The sequence below is a fragment of the Ammospiza nelsoni genome, chromosome 1 (genome assembly GCF_027579445.1).
Source record: "Ammospiza nelsoni isolate bAmmNel1 chromosome 1, bAmmNel1.pri, whole genome shotgun sequence".
NCBI classification, from domain to species: domain Eukaryota; kingdom Metazoa; phylum Chordata; class Aves; order Passeriformes; family Passerellidae; genus Ammospiza; species Ammospiza nelsoni.
In genome coordinates this window covers 20,505,861-20,530,833 of record NC_080633.1, presented here as the reverse complement: position 1 = coordinate 20,530,833, position 24,973 = coordinate 20,505,861, and the positions used below count along the sequence as shown (strand labels likewise).

Here is a 24,973-nt window from a genome sequence, read left to right as displayed (position 1 = left end):
AAAAGCTACATAATTTGTGGTTATCGTATAAGAATTATTGGTTATATATTCTTTTGGGGTAGAGATTGAACAGCAACGGTTTATTGTATTCACTTCCATTTTACCCTGCCTACATCCTGACTCTTCACTCAGATCCACATCTCAGATCTAAGCTGGGATAAATTTCCTTTCTTCTGCTATCCATTCTTTTTAGTTTTCCCTATTAGATCTATGTTTAATTATTCCTAATAAATGTATCTTATGAGTAAAATGCATTTTTATTTAAAAGATTAAAAATGCAATTGTAGTCCATCCCCAGATAAATGTATATAACATTATACAATATCTGGCTGATTTTGTCATCAAAAGTGATTTTTCTTCTAATTCTTCATTTCCCATAGACACAGTAGTGACATTTCAAATTTCTATTGATGATACCCATTTTCAATTAGTGTTCATTTCTATAACATAATCCAAATGTTATTGAACAAGTTCTTTTGTTTACATTGGTGGAAATCTTATCTATTCAAGTGAATATTTTGGATTTACACTGGTGTAACAAGAACAAACTTGGCCATTGGTCTATTTTGTAAATGTTACAGTAACTGTTACAGATCGCCTTCTGTCTTCGAATCCTACAGTACTGCACCTTTAAATTTTTCCCTTTGTTTTATTGTGTTTTTTTCTCATGGTCAACTTTATTTATTTATTTATTTATTTATTTACTTATTTATTACTCTGGACCGTTTTATTTCTCTTTACCTGTAATTTCCTTTTTAATCTATCTTTACTTTCCCTGTCATCTGATAATTCTGAATTGTTTGTCTGTATATAGCTGTAGACATAGATGCCACTGGCTTAGATGCAGAAGAAAATGATATTCCAGCAAACCATCGCTCCCCCAAACCCAGTGCAAACAGTGTAACATCACCCCACTCCAAAGAGAAAAGAATGCCCTTCTTTAAGAAGGTAACACCGACTTCCAAGCTCCCATCTGTCCACCTGCTCACCTGCACTGCGTCGCATTTCTAGTCCTGTTAACTGTCTGCGTCCTTTGACAAGCCAATAACATGCATGCTTTGTTGTTCTTTGTTTCTTTTCCATGCTGCTGTAGCTAAGCAGAAGCAGAAATCGGTAAGTTTATATCGACATCGCCTGTGTTTATCCTGCCACTGGCATCATTAGCATTATAACTCCAGATTAACAATGCAGCTATTCTAGAATTAGTGATGAAGAGATGTATTGAGCTGATAGTGGATTCATTACAGGAAAAGAGACAAAAGTTCTGTGTGTCTGTGAAACTCTGCTACATACTTATCCTTTTTGATGGAATAAAAGGACACACTTAGAAGGCCTTCTAAAGTGTTTGAGAAAATTATTTCTAGCATTGTAATGCACCTCTCTAGTGCATGTTCATTCTTTCTATATCTTTCTCAAATTTTTTTTTCTTTATTACTCAGTCTGTTGAAATCATTATTGGAATCTATCAGACACTCAGTTTGGACTTTGGAAACAAATTGTCAAGTTCATTCTATTTTTAATTTAGTCTGTGCTTAAACTTCTAATTCACTAGGTGCAGTCTGCAAGTGCACAAGACCAGTGGAAAACCTCAGACTTGTTTTGACAGTTTACTTCAGGTTTTTCCTGATGTCATGTATAAATTATCAGCCAAATGTTCTTGCCATCCATCAGTGAGACTTTTTTAGTATCCCAGCTATTGGAAGTGGTACTGGTGGTTCCCAGGAGAGCCGATGTCTCTCCATAGATAACCTAGATAACTACAGAATTATGCAATTGGCATCCTGTTGCAAAAAGCTGCAATAGGTTTCTAGGGCCTTTGCTGGAAGAAGTTAGCAAGACATTAGGTAGCAGCCAAACTATGTAGTGAAATACCACATTTTGACTGTTTTGTTTTAAAATCTGTAGTCTTCATAGCTCTCATTCATTTGGTTTTAACCACTCACTTAAATCTGCAGGTAATAACTGACTGTTATAGTGCTTAAGCAGTGCCAAGTGACATTGTTGTCCCTGCTGTGGATGCTCTTGTGTTTAATAAGTAGATCTTTGTTTCTGTCTCTCGTTTCTTGAACTCTTTTACATAGTTTTGAATCCTTCTCATTTCCAAAGTCACAACTATTGGCTTCAGTTTGGTCTGTTAAGCCTGGTGTAGAAATCAACAGCAGGTTCTTGCTTCTGAGTAATTTCTTACTTAATCGTATTTTTGATTGGATAATACATGCTGACATGTATTGGATGCTGTCTGCATAAGCATCTTTCAAAGCTGCAGCTTCCAGATGAACCACCTTAGACCTGGATGAGGGTTAGTCCCACATCTTTCTTTGACTCTGTGCCTCTTTTCTTCCATATCAGAATCATTACTAGTGTTAGTGGGGTTTGTAATACTGATTTTTACACTATGTATTGGATGGCCATCCCAAAGTAATCTGCATAGTCAAACCACTGAGTAAAAGCCATATGTTCAAACCTGACAGTTTTTATTCTGAGTTCATATTTGAACTTGAATCTGCAGTGAAAGCTGTATAGTTCAGTGCCAGTCTCTTAGAAAATATTAGATTCTCTACTGCTAAATTAATGAACTTTAATGCTTCCGTTAGATAACTTCTACTCAATTTCCTGCTGACAGCTTCATTATTTCAAGCTGTAAAATTTAGAGAAAAAAATGCCCATTGCAACAGAACAGAATTTAAAAATACCCCATATTCCATCAAATAAGGTAATTTCTGTGCTTGGCCTGATTGTCAAATAGCTGGTTAACTTCTAGCATGAATGCCTTTGGTTAAGTCAGCCACATTAAGACAAAGATCTTTTACATCAGGGCACTCATGCTAAAAGCACTTGCACAACTGTAATGAATTTTTCTTCGAATCTGTCTCAAATATGCTTATCAGATTATTAAAAATGTTTGCAAGAACAGTGGAGGACTGCTTTTGGATACAGGCCCAGCCTAATTGCAGGGGTTTGCTTTGAAACATGTTGAGTCAGATTCTGTACTGTGAAAAATAAATTCATTTCACATGCTTATGATGCCTTGGGCACTGGTCTTCATTCTCATGTTATGAATTAGCTTTTGAAACTACAGGTAATAAAAAATAAATTACATTGAGGGACATTCACAAAAATATTTTCTGCGTTTTAGACTGCTTTAGACTGCTGCTTGTGTAGCATTGTGTGCTGTCACTGTATAAATGTCTGTCTTTGTGGGTTTGTGTTTTGGAATGTATATACTTATTTTAATGTTATTGCGAAACACCTTGGGATACATTGAGTTCTGGAACAATGAACAATGTCTGTATTCTGTGATCTTGACTGATGTATTTGTACTATGTAAGCATTTGAAAAATAGATCTGGCATTTCTTTTTCTGTAACACCCACACATTTCTGGGTTTGGATTTCAATCTTTTATTCCCAATACAAAGATAAACCAAAACTTTCCTTATGAACAAAAACCTCTATTTGATTAGACTCCATTCATGGTGATATATATTGAACAGCCACTTACTAAAGAAGAAAAAATACCAAACTTAACATTTTATTTCTTTTTATATTGTATTGTGATAACAATATAAATTTTTTGCAACCCTTAAAAGGAGGCAATCTATTTTATCTTCGTATGCTAGAGTACTTTTTTAGAAATTGTGCATGATACATCAGTTGGTATTTTGGTAAATATGGTACTACCAGAATCCATTCTTGGGTGGTGACAAGAACTTCCCAAAGTGGAAGAAATGCTATCACAAGCTCTGCTTATGATAGTTTTCTAGAAATACTAACTTGATCAGTCATTATTTTTATTTAATTTGTAATTGAATTGTGGGTGCTAATGCAAACGTCAGACTGAATGCTGCCATGGGAATTTGCAGTGATGTCACAATGTTTTTTCAAGCAGTGGGCAAATCTGAACATTTAAAAAAAAAGGTGCATTATGCTTTTCTCATCCCCTTTTATTTTTCTCTTTCATAATTTGCTATGTAAAATTCCTGTTGGAAACAGATGTCACAGCTGTAGAATTAATCACTTCAATTCATTAGGTGTTGGAAATGACCTTTTCAATTTACCAGTTAGGAATTATGCAGTGGGAAACGTGCATGACCCAGAGTAAGAGTTTTTAACTATCCAAAGTATATATGAAAACAGTAGGAAACCCTAAAGTCAAAAAAAAGTTTTTTCAAAAGAAATCCCTGAATCTCTTATGTCCTTATCTTGTGCTACCAGTTCCTGGGAAAAGTTAATGAATCTGAGATTCCTGTGACATTACTGGAAATTCAGAATTCCTAATACTTAGAGTGTATAATACTTTCTCTAGGTGTTGTGATGCTGAAAACATTTTCTGTTTTGCAGACAGAGCACATCCCTCCCTATGATGTAGTGCCTTCTATGCGACCAGTAGTTTTAGTGGGGCCTTCTCTGAAGGGATATGAGGTAACTGATTGATGTAAATAGTTTCATTTTCTACAAAATACTGTGCTTCATTTGTATTTGATAATTTATAACATAGGCAAACATCAGACAGTTTTTACTCCTACTGAATAGCTGCTCATTTTTATTTTACTTCATCTCAGAATTGAGATTAAGAATAAATTGCATTCCAATCCCATTGTTTGGATACAAGATTTATTGTCAGCTTTATTCTATCATATTCTTAGCATTTAGTATTATGAATTTCCTATGCAATTATCAATTTTTTGTTTTTTTTCCTTCTAGGTAACAGATATGATGCAAAAAGCATTATTTGATTTTTTAAAACATAGATTCGAAGGGCGGTAAGTACTTTGCAATGCAAATATACTTCAGGTTCCATTTGGGTATTACAAGGTTTTTCAGAAATTATAACATTGGACAAAATTAGAAATGACAGCTAATTCCTTGATCAGTGGACTATAAGTGTGGATTGGAAGTTTTCCTGACAGAGCACGTACAGGCTGTGTTGCACTGGGAAGTGATCTGGGGCATATATTCGTTGGGAGTAGAAAAAAGGATGTCTTCTTCTTGAGGACTGTGGCATTCACACTCCAAATTGCTAGATATTTATCTACAGATTAAAAAGTGATTTTAAATATTTTTCAAGTGATATCTCATCAATGCTTCCTAGGTTTTGAGCAAACTGGCCAGAGCCACGTTTCCTCCTCTACTCTACTTCCTCACTTGACATCCAACTCAGAAAGAGTGGTGCAGGATTCAGACTATCTGGTGTATGGGATTGTCAAAGTTTTGATCCCTCAAGATAGGAGCTTGGTTTGACAATAGTTGTGGGCTCTATAGTGGAAGTTTCAAAAGGAGTGGGATGAGGGGGTGGAGCAGTGCCCTACCTTGCTGAAATACTCTCACCCTTGGCAGCACATCGGCTGCGTTCTGGTCCGAGTGGTTGCAGCACACTCCACTGTAACACAATGGGATTTGTATTTGAGCCTTCAGGCATTCCTGTGGTACAGATGTCAAATGATAGTGGCATGATGTCAAATGATAGTCTGTCTCTAAAAGCAGTGCTGTGGTCTGTAACTCCAGCATCACAGATCCATGGAGCAGAGACATCAGATGCATTCTCCAGACATGATTATATTGGTATTGGATCAAGCTCCAGATTAATATGTCCTAATGGGTTGATTTTGGGAGCAAAAATTGTGAAAACAGGAAGATGTTATAATAAAATCTGTAATTTCAAGGAATGTTCTATTTAGTTTGGAAGTGGTCAGATCTATAACACTATTCTGTGTGTCCTGCTGCTGTCAAAATTTGAAGAGGGAGCTTGAGGTTTTTTTTCAATAGCTTCAGTTCTTTAAAATACCACACATTGTGGTTTAAGCTGGTGGATTTTCTCAGTCAGAATAATGATGTCATACCTAACCACTTTAGGAAATTAGTCAGGATTGTCAAACCCTAGATAACACACCTTCAGAATTGGAAGTTAACAAAACATTTGTTGCAAGCAGAAGAAAATTATTGCATCTTTATATCTTTAAATATTTTAGAGCATGTCAGATGTTCAGTTGTAGATCCAACGGTGGCAAGGTGAATCCACAAATACTCAAAAAAAAATTTTGTGTATAGTAGCAGGTTTGAAGCATCCCAAACTTCAGTAGCCATTGGAATTATTACTTAAGGTCCTGAACAAATTTGCCCCAGAGATTCTCAGGTTCATGCTGCTGCTTTGAGCTGCCACACTGTTGTCCCTGCTCTCGTTGCAATTGTTTTGCAATATGAACATAAGAACCCCAGCAGACTTGATCTTCCTGATGTGACATTTCTCAAAGAAATGAAAATGTCCTCAGAAAGATGGTAAAAAGTCTTAAAATAAATATAGTATTTTTCATAGACAAACAGACTGATAAATCTGGCGTTGTTCAGTATAGCATAATTTCATTTTAAAAGGCAAAAATTTACTATTGCCTGTAGGAAGAAAGACTGGCAGAAAAGAATCCAAATCAACTCAGAAAACCAAAAAGCTGTAGAAGTTTGTACAGTCCTTCCATTAGCAAATAAAGAAAACTCATAAGTATCCCAATATACATGTTTGATTTAATTTTAAGACAAGTGGCATTATCTGTGAGGAGCTGTGCCAGAAATCACCACCTTTGATTATGCTTTTAGCTTAAGCTCAGTCACCTCTAGATTTCCAAAATTATATTACTAATCAATATTGTGCACATAATTTGGGTTTTTCATATGAACTTCTGGCTCTGTGACATTTTTGAGATAAGTGCATACACATGTTGAGTTCATTGGGAAATGGCCTATTGGATTACATTTCAGATGAACAAACAGCATCTGACTGTTCTTGCTGGAGAGGAGCCCCCTGCTTAGAAAATCTATTTCCTCTTTTAAATTGCAAGTAAAATCCTACAAGGAAGAACAGGGAATATCATCAGTCTGATTTAACTCTCAGCACTGGAAAAATGTGACCTCTAAACCTCATTAGACCAGAGAGTTTGAAAAGGAACTTAAGGGGGCATTTTGACCCTGTAAAGCAAAACAGATTGAGGTAACTGTTTTCCTAGGAAGGAGAATATTCAGAAGGTTATGTAGCAGTGCAAACAACTGAAAGTAACCACTTCTTTCTTGGCTCATCTTTTCTCATAAACACAAAAGTGAGCCTGCCAGATAGTCAACCTAGGCTTTTCAAGTATGTGCTTCTCCAAGTTACAGTTCCTATTTTTAGGTGCTAGCATTTTATTGCTAGCATGAATTTTTCTGGAAATTTATGGGTATCTCTTGCACTCTGTTAGAAAAACACATGCTAGTAAGCTGAACAATAAAAAAGCCAAAAAATTCCAAACCAAAACAAACAAAAAACACCTCTGTTATATTGCTGGACTCATTTCCCTAATAAGCCTTACCTTTACCATTTAGTTCTGCATATCCCTACATGTCTTGCAGGTATGGCTAAAGTAAGACAGGTTGTCATTCAGTATATTATCATTCAAGAAGTCAGGGAAAGGAGAAACCAGCCTGTTCATACTGGGAATACTGGTGAAATGTCAGACCCTCACCAGTCCCAGAGACCCCAGGGAAGTCCCATCTTTTGCAGGAATCCCTGACCTCCTTCTGCCTCCCCTCTCCCCAGGCACATGTAGGAGGATGACTTATCAGTAGTTATTGTAGCAATATTAGGTTAGATAAAGTTTTTTCTCTGTTCACCTTAGGTGAAGCATACTGTGCTGCTGAGAACTTATTTTCTTGTAGTCTTAGCCATCTTCTAGTGTTAAACAAGACTTCTCCCCACATCCCTGAAAGCTCAATAACGCTCAGTGCTACTTTGCTGTATTTATTTTGCAGTATATCAATTACACGAGTCACAGCAGACATCTCGCTTGCCAAACGCTCAGTGTTAAACAATCCCAGCAAGCACGCGATCATAGAGCGCTCTAACACCAGGTCAAGCCTAGGTAAGTACCTGCAATGATGCTGTCTACAAAGTGCCTGTGAAGTATGCTACTCTCCTCTCATGTGTGTAAGCTAAAAATAGCCTTCTCTCTGCTCAGGGAAAATCACAGTTCCCATAATTCAGAAATCCTGGCACTAGAAATCGGTTTAAAATCGCTATCAGGTAAACTTCCTATAGTGCTGCTTGTGCTCAGTTTTCATGTTTTGCTGTTGGCCTCAGTTGGGAGAGGCAGCCATCCATATAAAATCTGAAGACATGTTCTTCTGGTTAAATACTTGGAATTATGCGAATATTATTGATACTGTGCATAAGGTTACTAGTAGTGGATAGCTACTGACATGAAGTCTGAGAAAACTTATTGAAGTGCACATTTTATGAATTTTTTATCAGTTTTAACTAATTGTAAGGTTGGTACAAAAAAAGGATGCAAAAAGGGAGGTGTTTTTAAAAAATTGTATAGCTACATTCATAGCCTAAATATCTGTCATCTTATATGAGTCTTCTTGTACTGAAGCTTGTCCAGTTGTATCAATAATTAAACATTTATTGCCTAGAAAAAAAACCCACAAGCTTAGCTGGGAAGTTGTAATTGAATGTAGCCATTTACAGTACAGGTGGCTGCACTGGAGCTCCCCATCACAAGGTGTCCTTAGAGTCAGGAGGAAAAGGTGATCATTTTGGAGTCTTAATTCCTGACTGCCTTTGCCTTTCCTCTAGAGTGAGATGTATCCAGGACTCTGCTGCTGTCACTGGTGCATTCCCTGTGTAGAGACGCCTGGAAATAGCCAGGAGGTTTCAGGGAAGGTTCCCTGTCCATGGCAGGGGGCTGGAGCTAGATGACCTCTAAGGTCCCTTCCAATACAAACCATTCTGTGATTCTAAGATGAATCCTGCCAGGACTCTGCATCTATATACTGGTGTAAGGCTTGACTGAGATACGGGACAAAATCCCACAAATCCCGTAAGTCCTGTGCAAATCCCCCATCAAATACCAAAAAAAGGGGAACTTGCTACATCCCAGGTGAATACTCAGTCATGTTTCTGCTTTTACAGAGCTGAGGTTCCTCTTAGTAGCCTTTGACAGAGATTGGTTTCCCCTGAACACAGCATTGCATCTTGAAAAATTGTAAATTTTGTGAAACAAGATAGTAGGTTCATTCATCCTATTAAATAAGTTCTTAACAGTTATGCAACAAAAAAATTTCCAACACCTGAACTGTGACTGAATATTTAATATTTGCCTAATATAGAAGTACTTTTTAGAATAAGCTTGTCAGCCTTAAAAATTTTTACTTCCCTTTCTTGAAAGTTTGTTTTGTAGAACCTTTGCTTTCAGCTTTATGGAGGCTGTGAATTTTTGCTTGAAAGTAGTCTGTACTTTCCAAATGTGTCTTATTTGAAGTGTTTTCAAATATGAAAATACAATGTACTGTAACAACATAATTAATATCTTACACACAAGAATATTTTTCCGTGTGAATTTCAGTCTTGTCACCAAAGACTGTTTAATAATCTAATGAAAAGATGAAGTGTCACTTATTTTGACTAGTACTGAAAATTGGTAATAAGTATGAAGGCTAACTAGTCGTGGAACAGAATCATGATGATTAAGCCTCATCAGCAAAGCTTATGCAATTTTGCAATATTGTAGAAATATGTGCAGCAGTGAAAGCATATCATTAATTTCTCATATATGTGAAACACCTATCACAAAATTCTATACAGGAAAAGAAATCAATAAAAATTAAATGTTGCCCATCCTTTTACAACTTTACCTCATGTAGAACTGTACTCTTGAGAGCATCAGCATTTTTTTCTTTGTGTCAAGGTACTTTTTAGATGGAGGTATTTAAAATGGGAGTTCTGACAGAGCCTCAGTTTGGGACACCCACAAGATGACAATGTGTATATATATATATATGTATATATATATATCTATGCAAATATGTGGATAGATAGGTAGATGTGTCTCTCTAGTTTTTGTAACAGGCCTGTTATTAACTAAGATTTCCTGCTACATATCAGGTTTTCAGTTGCATATAATTATTCTAAAAATTAACTGATTTATAAAATAACTTTGAAGACCTTTGACCAGAGCAACTGGGTCATTCTAGCATAATGTTAGAGAAAAAAATAATTTTACATACGCAAAGATATTCTCAAACCCTTTTGTTTCAGAAGCTGTAATACTTCCATTGTTTTAGTAATCTAGCAGGGTTTTGAAATTTGGTAGTGAATTGAACAAAATTTCAGTTACGTATTTCTGGGCAATTTTATGAAACTAATGAGAAAACTTGACCAAATTATTAGAAGCTGCTTTTAATACATCCAAGTTTTGCATCTGAATTGATTGAAGACTCAGCTTTCCTTGGGAAGGAAATCTGAGCAGAACCTGCTCCCAGAAGGCTGAGTCAGGGCAGCCAAGCAGCTCTGAGGTGAAAAGATGCTCATCTTTCAATTTGCAGTCCCTCCTTTGCTGTGCAGCATGGAGAATGGAATAAAAAGTCATTTACTTGAAAGATGTTCACCTGGAGGAATAAATGGCAGGCCAGGCTAAGGCAGGAAAGCAAGTAGTGAAAATCCACTATGGAAAAGGTTGGACATATGGAGAAGGAGTTGTGATAGTCAAACCCACTGATAAAGCACCTCCAGGTCAGTGCTCTAGGCATGGGATAAACCATGAGAGGACAGAAATCAGACAGGAAGTCAGGGAGGGAAGTGATGTGGCAGCAGTGTTGGGAGGAAAACTGAGATAAAATAAAATACGCTGGAGTCAGAAAAGGTAACTGCTTTTGTAAGACAGTGGAAAACCCTTGCAGAGGGCAAAAGAAAAAGGTACAAGGCATGTTACAGCCTGTTCCCTTGCCTATCTGCAATGTACCTCAAGGCAGAAATAAGAGTCAGAATCAGAAAACATCATTGTAGTCTGCTGGTAGGTGACAACACACCACTGCTGTGAGTATTTAGTTGGCTGAAGTAGAAGAGGTGAGTGGCAATATCACTATATAGTGGATTTTTTTTTCAGTTTGTGTGATGAATTTGCTATAAGTCAACAAAATATCCTATTAAAAGAATATTATTAGTTTTACAAATTCAAGCAGTGCAAAATAAAGGTTAGGAAGTGATAATAAGAAGGCTAACTGTGCAGCATTTTAATCTTTAGGTTATATATGCTGTGATCCAGCCTTTGATCAAATATTTACAGACTACTTTGCCACCAGTCTTCTGCCTTAATATTCTTGAAAAATGTATAAAACAGTGTGGGGAATTGGAAGCAATACAATTGCCCCAGTGCAACAGTGGCTTTTGCTGCTTCTGATACAGAACTGTTGCACAGTACTGGATTAGTTATTCACAGACTTTATGAAGATGGCTGTTTTTTCCCAGTGTTCTTTGTATGCTTCAAGCATCTTCTGTAGAAAGACTGAGTGTTGTAGCTGAAACAGAAGTTCAGGCTTTGGACCTGTCAAATAATAGTGCATACCATCAGAATCAGTATGTTGCATGGTAATACACTGCCCTGGAGAAGGGGGATGGAAAACAGGCAGTCCTTTATGTAGTACTGGAGCTCCTCTTGGGAGCTTGTAAAATATCAGCCTTGTGGATCCTCATTCCCCAGAAGTTCTCTTATTTTAGGCTCTACTCTTTGCAGACATTTAACTGGGGAGGTGTTCTTTTCATTCTCAGCCTAGCTCAAAGAAGTTTTTCCTTCTCTCATATCAGTACTGACACCCTGCACTGACAGTACAGAGCAGCATCAGGAATGTCCTGAGTCTTAGTACTGACTTCTAAAAGAAGCTTCAAGGTTATGCTCCATTTTGGAAGAAAGAATCCCCAGGAATCAGGATTTCCTACATTTCTATTCTGAATATAATTTTTACTGGTAATTACTCTGAAGAATCAGACACTACATTTTTGAAAATGAATCCCCCCGAATTATTCATAACTTGTGATTATTCTCTATAATTCAGTTTTCTCTTTGGAATATACAAATAATTGCAGCTTCTCACCTAACTGGGATGTTTCAAAGGGAAAAATCTTTTTTTTTTGCATATACCACCAAAGTAAGCTCCACAAAATAGCCTATAAATATTTTATGCATTCTGTTTTCAGAGAAAGATTAGAGCCATGTGTTCTAAATGAGATGTGAAACATGTATTTGACAATGAAGAGAAAGTAAATTATTCAATGGCTTCTTATCAGTTGTCAGTGTATGGAGTTGCATACTGAATGAGACAGCAGCCCTAAAGAAACAGCTACATTGTATGTTCCTGAATGTGCTCTCTTGGAATACAGATCACAAAAGATTTGGTTTAGGAGAGATATTGTGGCATTTCATGTTTTATCAGCATTATCTTTGCAGCCAATAGTATTCTCTACTACTACAAGTCTTATAGATACATCATTAAATCAGGACTCACATCACATTAGTTCTTTTCTAGTATCTGCTGCAGGTCTGCTCAGAGTCCTGGAAAATGATGTTTTTCTCTGCCTACATTTTCCCTTCTATAAAATGAAAATTACTAGGGTATTTTTCCCAAATCACTGAGGGGGGGAAGAAAAAAACCCTAGAATTTCAGCAAATACTAAATTCTAAATTTGTGCTGGTTTTTTATTTTGTTTTGTTTTGTTTGTTTGTTTTTGTCCAGACTATCTACAATGACTTAGTTCTGGCCTAGTTATTTAAAACTGGTATTTATCACAAAAAATTTTTGTTCTTGTTAAGGAAAAACAATATTTGTTTTTGTTTGTTTTGGTTTGCTCTGAAATTACTTCCTGGCAACTATGAGATGTGGGGAGATGAGTTGCTCTCCTCTCTCTCCTCCTTGAACAGTCATTGGCACGTGGACCGAGATCTACGTGGTTTATTCCTGTATCTGGTACAACTTAAAAATGCCTTTATGCAAATAAATATGTACATATTTGCTATATATATATTTTAGATGTGTATATATATATATATATATATATATATATAGCAAATATAGCTCCGCAGAACTGCTTTTTGTTAATCCAAATCCCTTCTTCCTACCAGACCCAAGGAAAAGCTATTTTTTTACTCATCAAACTTTGTGTAGTGGTACCTCATGCAGCCAGGCCACTGATCTACCCCTCACTTATGGTCACGTTTGTGAGCACCAGTTGTAACTGCAGCAGAGAAGGCTATTTCTTAGACTTCTGAAAATATTTTATTGTTTTTTTATTATTTTAATAAGTGTTCCATTAATTAATTAAGTTAGTAAAATGGTTCTGTGCTTGATATATTAATACCAAATACTTTTCTCTGGAAAATAAATGTACCTCTTTTTGAGAACTCTTACCTTATCACCCAATACAGGTCTGCATTGTTGTACATAGCACTGAAAACAGTGAAGTGAGCACCATGCTTTGGAATGATTTAATAGACAAACCAGAATTAATTTCAAAGAGACATACACTTACAATGTGATAATCAGAAATAGGAATAGCCACGAAGAACTGGATTTACAGGATTATAAAGGAGTCTCTCTCAGCTTATAATGCTACACACACCTATCGACTGACAGTTTGCTTTTGTAATGGAATCAGTTAAAAATAGGCTTGGGATTTGACTTATTGGAAACCAATGCTGCCACTGAATATTTAGTACAAAAATGTTCTCAAGAACTTGTTAAAATAGTGTCTGGTTCATGAAGATTTAGGTGGATAGTACAATCTTTTTCCTCTCTGTCCCAGTTTGAAACTGGATACTCTCTAATTAAGCTTGCTTTGATGTAAAGGGAAATGTTTGCTTGTCAATATTGTTACATGTTTTAACACGTGAGATGTTAGAACTAAATGGAGGGAAAGGGCAAATTTCTTTAAAAGCCTAGAAGAAATCTGTAATTTTGTACAGATTTTTTCTCCAACAATGTACAGTACGTGGTTGAACCTTATTCATTTGAAAATCAGCCCCAATTGGCTTAGTTAATTCTTTATATGGACACATGCCATTTGCAGAAACTGAACCAGCTTTGTGCTTCTGCTGCATTTCTTTGTCAAAAGAGCCCAAACCTTTTTCTGTGTATGTTATACTTGTTATAACCTTACCTCATGCTGTATGCTTTGTACAAAACCTGATTGTGTTGGCTTTTTCCATTCTTTGCTTCATTAATGCTCTCCCTTTCCAGATGTTTTAGGTATGTATACAAGCTTGCAAATTACTTTTCCTGCTGTTTTGTGTTCAGTGCTTTATTGTACCTGACAGAACCACCGTGTGTTTCTTGCATCTGGCTCACTGACAGACAAAAGCTGATCCTGTACTGTGTTGCTAAGTCTTTCTTTTAGAAAACCTTGCTGGTTTTCCTTATTTATTTTCAAGTAATTCTAAAAATAAAGTTGACATTGACAAGTAAACACCACAGATTAGGTATCCCATTGTGCATTTCTGAGATGTGTGCACCTAATCTGCCTGTCCTAACACAGACATGTGACCATGGATGTAAAATGTGTCATTGTCTTTATGGTAAATTGATTGCCATCACGTGCCTGGAAGTGTTTATTTGCTTTCCATGTGCATATGCAGTAACCTGTCAGGCATTACATGCACCCACTTTGCATGTGCAATTGAGCACCCACTTTTGGAAGGCTGTCCCTAAAAAGTGAATAGAGCTTCCATTCACATCATTAGGTTAATTCCATGAAGTTTTGTCTTCTGAAAATGAAATATAAATGCTCAAAGAGATAGTTGTGGATTAGCTGTGCAGATTTCAGCCTTGTGGGGTTTTTTTCCTTGATATTTGTGTGAGAAGGCAATAGAATACTTGAAACTATGGTAACAATTTATTTGTTAAATATATACATATGTGTGTATATATACACATACAGACATACTGTATATTTTATACATACATGATAGCACTATGTATTTTCCATGTCTGGTAATTTAATGACAGTTGTGCTGTAGGGTAAATTTCAAGTAAAGGCTTCCTCAACCATAAATCAAAGTTAAATTTACGAGAGTGCTAGGTAGGCCTCATAAAAAGCCTTCATTGCTTACAGAGGCCAAGGAAAAGGAATGCAAAATTTGGACTTAACCAAGAGTGCATTTCCTTCCCAAAGTCTCAGAGTTCAAAGAAATATAGTTCAAAGAAAATAAAGGAGATGTTCAATGTGTTATGGAAAATCCTGATTGTCCCTTTATAATTTTATGTTCAAGATAGCTGTGACAAATGTCCATATCTCTCACACTCAAGTGTTAAATATGTTAACCTGGTAAACCTGAACCTGCCTTGAACCAGAATGCAGTAAAATAGCAGCTAAGAGCTTTTGGGTTTTCGTGAGGATGTAGCTATACTTCTTTTTGCCCACAAATGGAGAAAGAGTAGCATGAATTTAGTGAACCTGTTGCAATTTATCAGTCTCACATGTCCCAAAATACTGTTTTATCCTGCTGGAACAGCCTTGATTTCCTTAACATCTAATGTCAGAGTTTCCCTAATGAATTCTTTAGGTAGTTCTGTATTAGAAGTTTGTTACTGACTTTCCAATATTTCAGCTTTCAAATAGGTTTGATACAGTACAGGCAAAGCATTTGAATGAAATTTTCTGAGTGTTTTCAGAGGGTATATGGGGGATAAAAAATCTTGATTTCTGGAGATTAGAAATAACTCTTAGCAACCTGTTCTTATATTTTCTCATGATACTATGCAGAAATATGTGTGATTGATAATTACATTGAAACAAAACATGTGCTCGAAAAATAGTGCAGCAATGTGTTAGAATAATTTCTAAGGTTATGGATATCTTTGTAATAGACAGGATACTTGAATAGGTGAATAAAATATTTTTAGCTAGTTAGCTGTTTGTTTAGGAGTACAGTTTTCTTCCCTTAAAGCTATTCACACTGTAGGTTGAATTGATTGAGCCTTTTTCTTTGTCCTGGGCTGGTGGAACTGATTAAAGTTCAGCAGTCTGTGTCCCCATTTTATTCAAGATTAAAAGTTTGCATTGTTCAACCAGAATGCAAAGGAGTCTGAATGCAAAGTCAGTTCTGTTCTCTGCTAGTAGAGGCATGGACTCACCATTCCCATCACCATGCCAGGGCTGTGAGCACCTTTAGGATGCCTGTTGGTTGGTCCTGCTGAGCCTTACGCACTTTGCATAATAATTAAACTTTCCCTGGAGAAGGAACTGGGATCCATGTGTTTTGCCTCCCACTCTGAGCATCAGGCTGCAGAGTCAGAATCTCTCCCACTCAGTGAATACGCAAATGTTTTGTGAGTGGCACACCATCAGCAGGAGGGGTTGAATAGCCAAGGATGGAGTAGTTCCACGTCCTGTCTGTGAGAAAGGCTGAACATTTTTATTTATGTTTGTTCTGAAAAAAACAACAGACCAAGGGAATGCTTACTTGGTGCCTATGTATGGACTAGATCTGTAAAAGCCTATAGCACTGCTCTGGGTGATGAGGCATCATGCAAAATACCCAAGTTATTGCCAGCCTGACATGATGGTGTCAGTTCTGATCTGTGCAGAGACACTTGCTTGATCCCCTGTCTCGGGGTCTCTAGCTGGTCACTGTGACCCTGAGAAGCATTAAAAAGTCTCTTTTCCCAGCCTGGTGCTCGAAGAAGGAGTCAGAGCTCTTCATTTCTCGGTCTCAAGGTTGTTTATTGTATCTTATCTATAAAATTCTTTCTCCTGTCCAGCCGAGGTCCTCCCAGCAAGACAGTCTGGGGCACTCTGCCTGTCCCCAGGGTGGTGTTATCTTTTTATACTAAAAACTACATATACAATATTTACAATTACTTTCCAATACCTATCATCTGTGTTAGACAATGAGCTTCTTCTCTAAATCAATCTAAAAGTGCCAACATTACCCAGAAGATGGAGGCCAAGAAGAAGAAGGAGAAAGGCTGGACACACCCAGATCCCTCCATCTTGTCCCCTGAACCCCCATTCTAGAAAACCCCAAAGTCTACTTTTCCACCCCATGATAAATTCACTATTATTCTCCTTAACTGTTGTGGCCTGCAGATCTTCATCTAAGGTAACTTGCTCCATGGGTCATAATCAAAGCACAGGCATCCTGTGCTCTGTGCCAGGGTCTCTGAGCCCCCTGGCAGGGTCCTGGCTGCTCAGGACTGCCAGAGGGATGTCCTGGGTTCTGACCCCCCTGGAAAAAATAAATGTTAGATTGCTTCTTTGCTCAGTTTTCCTATTACAATTACTCCTTAATGGAGTGTGAGGGAGCCTGATGATAGGAGCAGTGCTGTGCTGCTGCATGGCACCTTCTGGAGCTGCTGTGTTCTTCCTGGCACAGTCATTTCAGTGCACCCTTGTGCAGTGCTCAGCCACTTGTGTTACTGCTGCAGTCTGCTGCTTTCGATCTTTTCCATTCACAGGCCATTAAAATTTACTTCCAGTTTAAACTTGGCATAAGAAGCATCATTCCATGAATGCTATTGTTTTGCTAGCCCAGAGAAATGAGGCAGGAAGTAGACATTTTTATGTGCCATTTAGTATTTTTAAATGACACTATCTGTTTTATATTTTCACATAATTACAGTGCTGCATTTCAGGAGATGTTAGTCCATTATAAATAGATCTTGGTTTTGTTGAGGTTTCCAAACATGACATTGTTTCTGTCAATACCACTTGGACGTGTGTGTACATTAAAAGCCATCTGAATTCTGCCTAAACTGAGCCTCAGCAGGCAGGAGGAGGAAAACCCTGCATTCCTGCAGCCTCACCCCACAGCTCCCCTTCAGCAGAGCCCAGACAGAGCTCCAGGCAGAGCAGCAGACATGCTTCTCTCCTTTCTGCCTTATCCCTTGCAGGAGCCCCATCTGTTAGGCATGAGTAACACATGCAGACACTTTTCCTGGAAAATATTGTCATCCTCCCACTCCCACCCTCCCCTTTTTACGTAACAAGCTAGTGGCTAAGGTATTTGGTGGAGACCAGGGAAATCTTAAGTATATTCACAAAACTACTTTTAGGTTAGACATTTGATTAAAACACCTGTAATCCAGGCATCTTTAGACCAGTTGCCTGAGGACTAAGCTAAAGCATTTATTCCCTATGGCTTATGCTTTTCAAGATTTTTTCCTTCTTAGCTGGATATGCAGGAGCAGAGGCACAAAGCATTCAGCTCCCCAGCACTGGGACACCCCACAGTGTGAGTTGGGTCATGCAATCCTGCCTGGAGACTGGGACAGAACCTCCCTGCCTGGGGAAGCAATGGAGACTGCCCATCCCAAGCCTGTTTGCTCTCCACCTGCCCAGAGCAGCATTGCTGCTTGAGGGGTGGAAAGAGGAAGATGAAAAGAAAGAGGCCAAACACTTCTGTGGGGCTTCTTCTTAGCTTGCTCAGCTGTGCTCAAACCCCTTGTAGCTTATTGGATCACCCTGGTAGCATCTCAGCCTCATTGCCTTGTTTCCAGGGAGCACAGATCCCTGGAGCAGCCAGGGCAGCCTGCTGTGGCCTGAATTCTGTGTTTACAGCAGGACCCCATGGAGACACTGGTGATTTTTCACTCAATATGAAGCATGTGTACACGCACACATACTCACAAATTAAAATTTAAAATTTTAATTCTGTCAGTCAAGACCATGATTTTGTTCTCATTAGAGACATACTCACAAATTAAAATTTAAAATTTTAATTCTGTCAGTCAAGCTCATGATTTTGTTCTCATTAGAGACTTGTGCGAGCACAGCTCAATAATTCTCACTTCCTAGTTTTTTTTTTTATTTTCTTGGATTTCAGATATTTGCTTTAGCACCTTTTTTGATGCAAGCCCTTCTAGGTGATTTTAAGGCACTGGAATAAAAATTACATTTTTTTTCTTTCACCTTTGTTATGTAAATTGTGAGGTTGCCTTAAACTTCTCATTACTTTAGTTATAGTCATGGAGTTTAGTGGTTAATTATTTTTAAGTAACCATGCTTGTATAAAAGAATTAGCATAGAAAATTACAACTACTGATAGCTATTCTCCTTAATTTATAAAATTATTTCAAAGCCATTTGCGTAAGGTGTTGCTAATCATTTTGTATTGCATACATTGACAGAGTTGTGTTCTTTTCATTCCATACATCTGTAATATCAGCAGCCTTGTTTAAAAGAACATGATTTGTTTCTGTGCCTGTTGCAGTTTAAATCATAATTTACCTATCTGTTTCAATGAACAAAACAGAGCCACAGAAACCACAGACAGGAGACAAGGTCAAATTTAACAGGCTATAAAAGTCCTACTGTGCTCAGTTGAGAGTATGTGAATGCTCCTTGCAAAGATCAAAATTTCTTTGCTGCCTCTAAGCAGTATTTTGTGTTTCACTTGGGCCACATGTGTGTCCATTTTGCATCTTGTTCTTCTCACGGAACTGCTATTTCATCAGGGTCTTGCTGAAACAAATTGCTGGGGTAGCCCCTGCTGTGTCACGCTGTGTCCTGGTGGCTCCTGGCTGCTGTGGATGAGCCCAGGTTTGCAGCAGGGTTGTGCTTCTCCAGCTGTGTGCCACAGAGAATGCTCCTGTGCCATGGCATTACATAAGTGACCCTAAGTTCCACCACAGTTCATCGTGTTGGTAGTGAATTGACAAAGTGTTGTTGTATCTTTGCCTGTGTTTTAGATGAGATTATTGTAGTGAACTGGGAAAAGATTTTTTCCTGGAATTCACTTGTGAGGTCCAGCTGGTGTAAAGAATACTTGTCTGTGCCCATAATGGGATAAGTGATTTACTTGTCCTCTCATTGCAGTGATTTTCTATTCAAGGCACAGTAGTGATGTTGATAATTAATATTTGGAAGTGAGTTTAAATGTGCTGTGTTCAAAGTTGTCTGGGAGATGTGTACTTACTGTTTCTTAGAGCTGACTCCTTATTGTATGGAATAAATAGCTGAGTGCTCCTGTCATTTAAAACATGTTCACTTTCTGGTTACCAAGGAGACCATATGAAATAGATTGTAAGGGTCACTTTAAAATTTGGTAGCTGATTTCTGGGTTTGAGTATTGTAGCTGAGCTGTCAGCATTTCATGATGATTGTCACAGTAATTCTAATTATTTTTATCCCTCTCATTATGATTGGCAAATACAATTTATTGGAGTTCAGTGTTTTAACTTCACTCTTATGCCTCTCCAGTACATAAGAGGGGACCTTATTATAAATAGATGGTATTCATGGAGGTGGAAAAATTGTAGAGCTATTACTGTGCTGCTTTGAAGATACCCTACTGTCACTGTTCTCAGCTCCCTATTTTAACTAGCAGTGACATTTGTGTTACTATCCCCACATGACTTTTTGAGTTATTTGCTTAATTTGGGCAAAAGTCTGAGAGATTATTCGTGTTGAATGTCTTGTTGAGAAGGAGTTTTTGCAGGTAGAGAATTTGGGTTTTGAGATATTTCTAAAGAAAAATGAAAACCAAAGCAGTAGCAGTGGATAAAGCCTTTGTCATCTAAAAAGTGAAGCTAATATTATGTAAGTAATTGCAACAGTCTTGCAAAGTTGGAATTCAAAGAAGATTTCAAGCAAAGTGAAAGTTTTTCCAGAAGCTGAAGAAGTGCTCTAAGGAACAGGAGATCAGGACCTCTTCAGCCATGCCTGTGGCATTTTCCCCATCCATTCCTGACTGAAGAGGTAGAGGCACATGTATTAGTTCACCAGTCATGCAGTGGAGTTCATTGAACTTTTGTCTTATACTGAAGTTAAGAAAAGTAGGTGCTGAAATACATTTTAATTGACAAAAAAGATCTTTCTTCATCTTCAGGCTTAGGTGGAAATGATTGGTTCACAGGACCATAGTTACCTGCAGTTATTGCCCTGGGAGTGTTTCACAATAGAACATACCCTGAGATAAATTCTGCCCTGGCAGAGGTGTTTCAAAAAGTATAGCAGGAAATCTAGTCCACAGAGATGTGTTCTCTACTGACAGAAAAGTGCTGCAAGCAATGTAGAACATACTGCTTCCTCAGACCAAATTATAATACAATGGCATAGAGACAGATTTTACTGGTTATAAATTGTCTTGAACAAGAGTTTTTTAGCAGTCTGGACTGGTCTTAAAATGATACATTAACTAATATTGTTATAGTGACTGAAGTGTTGAGCCTGGTTTGAAATTGCAGGAAAGCCATCTAAACTCATCAACAGAACAGCGAGACAAATTATCTCTGATATGTTTATTCTAATTGTCATTTGATAGATTATTGACTATCTTCTACTAAAACTCTGAGACAGTGGTATTCAGTGATTTCAGCAGTATCTCTATGCAACAAAGTTGTAGAAAATGTAATTGTGAATGTGGCAAGACCCATCAGAAGTTCTGTCTTAAAAATGTGGTCCTAATTCAGACAGCAGTGGGACCACAGTGCTTTTATTGACCAGCAGCAGAGCATGCATCAATGTTTTCCACACCACACAGTGCACATCTCACAATGTTCACTGCTGTGAAAGACTGATTGCATGTGCTCACCCAGATCTGCAGATAATCACAAACAGTGGCAAGTGATCTCTAATTAATCCAAACTAAACTCCACCTCCTCCAATAAAGGATATCATATATAGATTTTCTGATGACCATTTAGATGTTATTTTGTTTATAAAATAACCATAGCAGTCACCTATTAATTTGAAACCAAAGTAATAGCTGGGACACCTTGCTCTCTCTTGGAAATTTTGCAACCTTTTTATAGTATCTGATTTATTCAATTGTTATTCTAAAATAGAAAAAATCAATCTCATCATATCTCTTGAAAGAGACCATTTAATGTAGAAAACTCCCTCTCTAGCCAGATCAGGTAGGTTGTGTTTTCAAGCAAAAGTTAAGCTTTTGCCAGCATAATATCTCAAAGGCCGATAATGTAATTTTAAGAAACTCTCTATTAAATTTTTGGTACCTCTTCATGACCTTTAAGTCTCTGTTGGTTATCTTCTAACATTTTCTTTGAATGGGCTAGATATCTAATCTGGTTTTGGTTCATGAAGCATGCACAACCTTTAAAGGGAAACCTGTATGAATTAATCTTATCTGGCCCAATGACTTTCTTTATAGACTTGCATAAATCACCCAGCTTCTCTAATTCCTCTGTGAAATCAGCCAATAGCAAGATCTGAGCAGGAAAATGTGATTTCATTTTAAAGATGATTTTGCTATTATAAGATGTAGTTTTGTTTCACTGGGGAATGAAGACAATTTCTACACCACTTGTGAAGCGGATGCAGCCCATCTGTCTTGGAGAGGTTTGCCCTGGAAAGTACTGCCAGTCAGGGTGCCGACGAGCTGGGAGCATGACTATCAGAAGAAAAGATTATTTTCTCTGGGAAAATCAGCTTTCCACAGCTTCTGGGATTGTTAGGAGGATACCATAGCATTACGTGGATTATTCAGTTATTTTCTCTTATAAAAGTGTTTTACACATAATAGACAAATTTTTAACATGGTACCATACTGAGGCCAGTATGGAAAACCTGTTTTCCAAAGCTTTGATAAGTTGAAGTAAATGGGAAAACAGTGGTTTCTGCTGGTACAGTAATCAGTACTTCCTAAAGCCTATCTCAGGCACTCCAGCTTGAGCAAGCTGGTTACTGGGTAAGAGCGAAATCTGAGTTAATATTATTTATATGTAGCAGGTTTTTGGCATATTGGCGTTTGAACAGCAAGCAGTTGTACCCCTTTTTCTTATATACATGGTCTGGGGTCATGTCAGAAGGTGTTATCAGTATCTCTGGAGCCTGGAATAGCAGGAATGGGTGAGGCAGGGAGGCAGGCAGTGCCTGCAGGGGCAGCAAAGCGGGGGTGAAACGCCCTCATTAACGCTGCATTCATTACCCTGCTGTGCCAGGGATGGGCACGGGTATCAGCAACTCCTGCAGCCAGAGGAGGAGCAACACACCGGTCTGCTATATTGTCACATTCCTTAAAGCTAATCACCTCTTAGTATTTGCTCTAACTCTAATTTTCTGCTTTGCAGCTGAAGTTCAAAGTGAAATTGAACGGATCTTTGAATTGGCCAGGACACTGCAGTTGGTAGTGCTTGATGCTGATACCATTAATCACCCAGCTCAGCTGAGCAAAACCTCTCTGGCTCCCATTATAGTATACGTAAAGATTTCTTCTCCTAAGGTAAATATTTTAGATACCTTCATGTTCTTTCTGTTTTTCTGGTTGGTTTTTTTGGGGGTTTTTTTGAGGTTTTTTTTTGCCTTAAATGCAAATATTCACATGTCCTCATTTAGGTTCAGAGCTATAGATTATCATTGCTTCTCTTTGGATAGCAAACCATTAATAATCAAAAAAGTATCTGAGCTCTAGTGTTAGCCAAAACCTATTTTGGAAAAGATGATGTAGCTCCAATGAGTTTTTTAGTTGGAATTGCAGTTTCAGTATCAACCACATAAGTAGTGCTCATGGTTTGTTAAATCAAAATAATGTGGAAATGAAAGAATGATTTTCACTGAATGAGTATCAGACTGATTGCTAAATTTTAATATCTGATAATATACTCTTTCAGTGTGTGTAAAAAAATGCACAGACTTTGTGAAGAGGCATTTGAAAGAGAAAGATGAATTTGTGAAAAGAGCACTTAGGAGATCAATTGAAAAAATTCAACTTAGAAATAAAACAAAACCAGAAGCAGCAGAAAAGAGGCAGGAGTGGAACTTTTTAGTGCTTTTAAAGGAAAGGAGATATTTGTATGTAAATGAAAATTAACACATCCTGGATGAGGGAACACAGGAAATGTTCTTGAAGCCAGCAAATGAAGAATTTGCTCTGCTCATGTGAGCAGTTTCAAATGTAAACATTTTAAGTGGTTATACATGTATATTAAGTCTGAGTCTGCTCACTTTTTTTAATGTCTTATTTTTCACAGGTTTTACAGAGGTTGATAAAATCTCGAGGAAAATCTCAGGCCAAACACCTTAATGTTCAGATGGTAGCAGCTGATAAACTGGCACAGTGTCCTCCTGTGAGTTACTGTTAATTTATATCTTGTCTCTGAAAGGTGCCTTTCTTTTCAAGCACGAGGTTAATTACATAATTTCGGGATGTTTGCCCTCTTCTGGCCATGTTTAACTATTGCTTTTTGCATCACCTCCCGAGGTCTCAGGGCTCAGCTTTAGGGTGCAAGGGAAAAAGAGTTCTAGCCACAGCTGTGTGCTGGTACAGTCAGTGCTTCAGTAAACTGAACATCTCCTTTGCTTGCTAAGTTTTAGGGGATTATTGGTTGAAAAATGAGCCCTCTTAGTGACTGTCCTTTATCTCTGGTAGTTTAGAGCTCCTCTGGGGCATCTGTCAGCATGGCCCACCACTGCTAATGTTCTTGGTCAGGGTTTTGCCAAAGAGCTGAGTGGTACTGCTCAGCTGACAGCTCTGCAGTTCTTCTTCAGATGTGCACTGAAGCAAATTCTCTCAATTTCCACCTATAAAGTGGAGGTGATGGCACCCTAACTGTGTTTTAAACCTGGCATGCATTGCTGCCTGCACACTCAGCTGCCAAGAGTATGGTAGGGAACCAGAAGATGGGAGTACAGTTCAGTTGCAGATATAATTTGCCATAGTTACGGAGCTGAGTGAAGGGAATGTCTTCATCTTTTAAGTTCAAGCATCTCAGTTAAGCAATGCTTAGGTCCCCAGGAAGTCAGTGAAGAATGCTGGAGACCTGCACAGGCCCTCAAAGCTGCCTTCTGCTCCCTGACCAGGGAGGAAATGGATAAAACTCACCTCCTAACTTTAGGAGACTAAAATTAGACTGTGTCACTAATCTCTTAGCTAATATTTGTATGACACTTGGAAACTGAATGATCTGTATTCTTATGGTTGTTAGTTATTGGTCTTAGTTTACCTTAGTTTTCTCTTAGTTATTCTACAAAGGGACTGAATCCCTTTCTTGCCATCCCATTTTTTTAAAAGTTAATATTTATCCCTTCTTTCTGTATATTTACAATTTGTTCAAGCTACTTCTTCCTGTCTTCTTTGACTGTTTGTGCATTACTATGTGGAAGTCACAAGCCCTTGCTTTAGGAAGTGTAATATTAGTCCTAGTTATGATTACCATCTTTTGTATCAACTGCATTCAGAAAAAAAGAAAAAAAGGTAAAATGTCTTAATACAAGCACTAAAGATG

General features: G+C 37.7%; 1 protein-coding gene across 3 annotated transcripts in view; it reads left to right on the top strand.

The window, feature by feature from the left end:
- Positions 1-24,973, top strand: part of CACNB2 (calcium voltage-gated channel auxiliary subunit beta 2) — a 111,462-nt gene that overhangs the window by 73,883 nt on the left and 12,606 nt on the right. For 2 of the 3 annotated variants that reach the window (XM_059480570.1, XM_059480566.1), the window contains exons 6-11: positions 815-948; positions 4,340-4,420; positions 4,703-4,761; positions 7,772-7,881; positions 22,820-22,971; positions 23,720-23,815. In XM_059480570.1, coding sequence (XP_059336553.1) covers positions 815-948; positions 4,340-4,420; positions 4,703-4,761; positions 7,772-7,881; positions 22,820-22,971; positions 23,720-23,815 — 632 coding nt within the window. Of the gene's footprint in view, positions 1-814; positions 949-1,093; positions 1,114-4,339; positions 4,421-4,702; positions 4,762-7,771; positions 7,882-22,819; positions 22,972-23,719; positions 23,816-24,973 lie in introns of all 3 variants that reach the window. The other variant, XM_059480578.1, reaches the window with a different exon arrangement.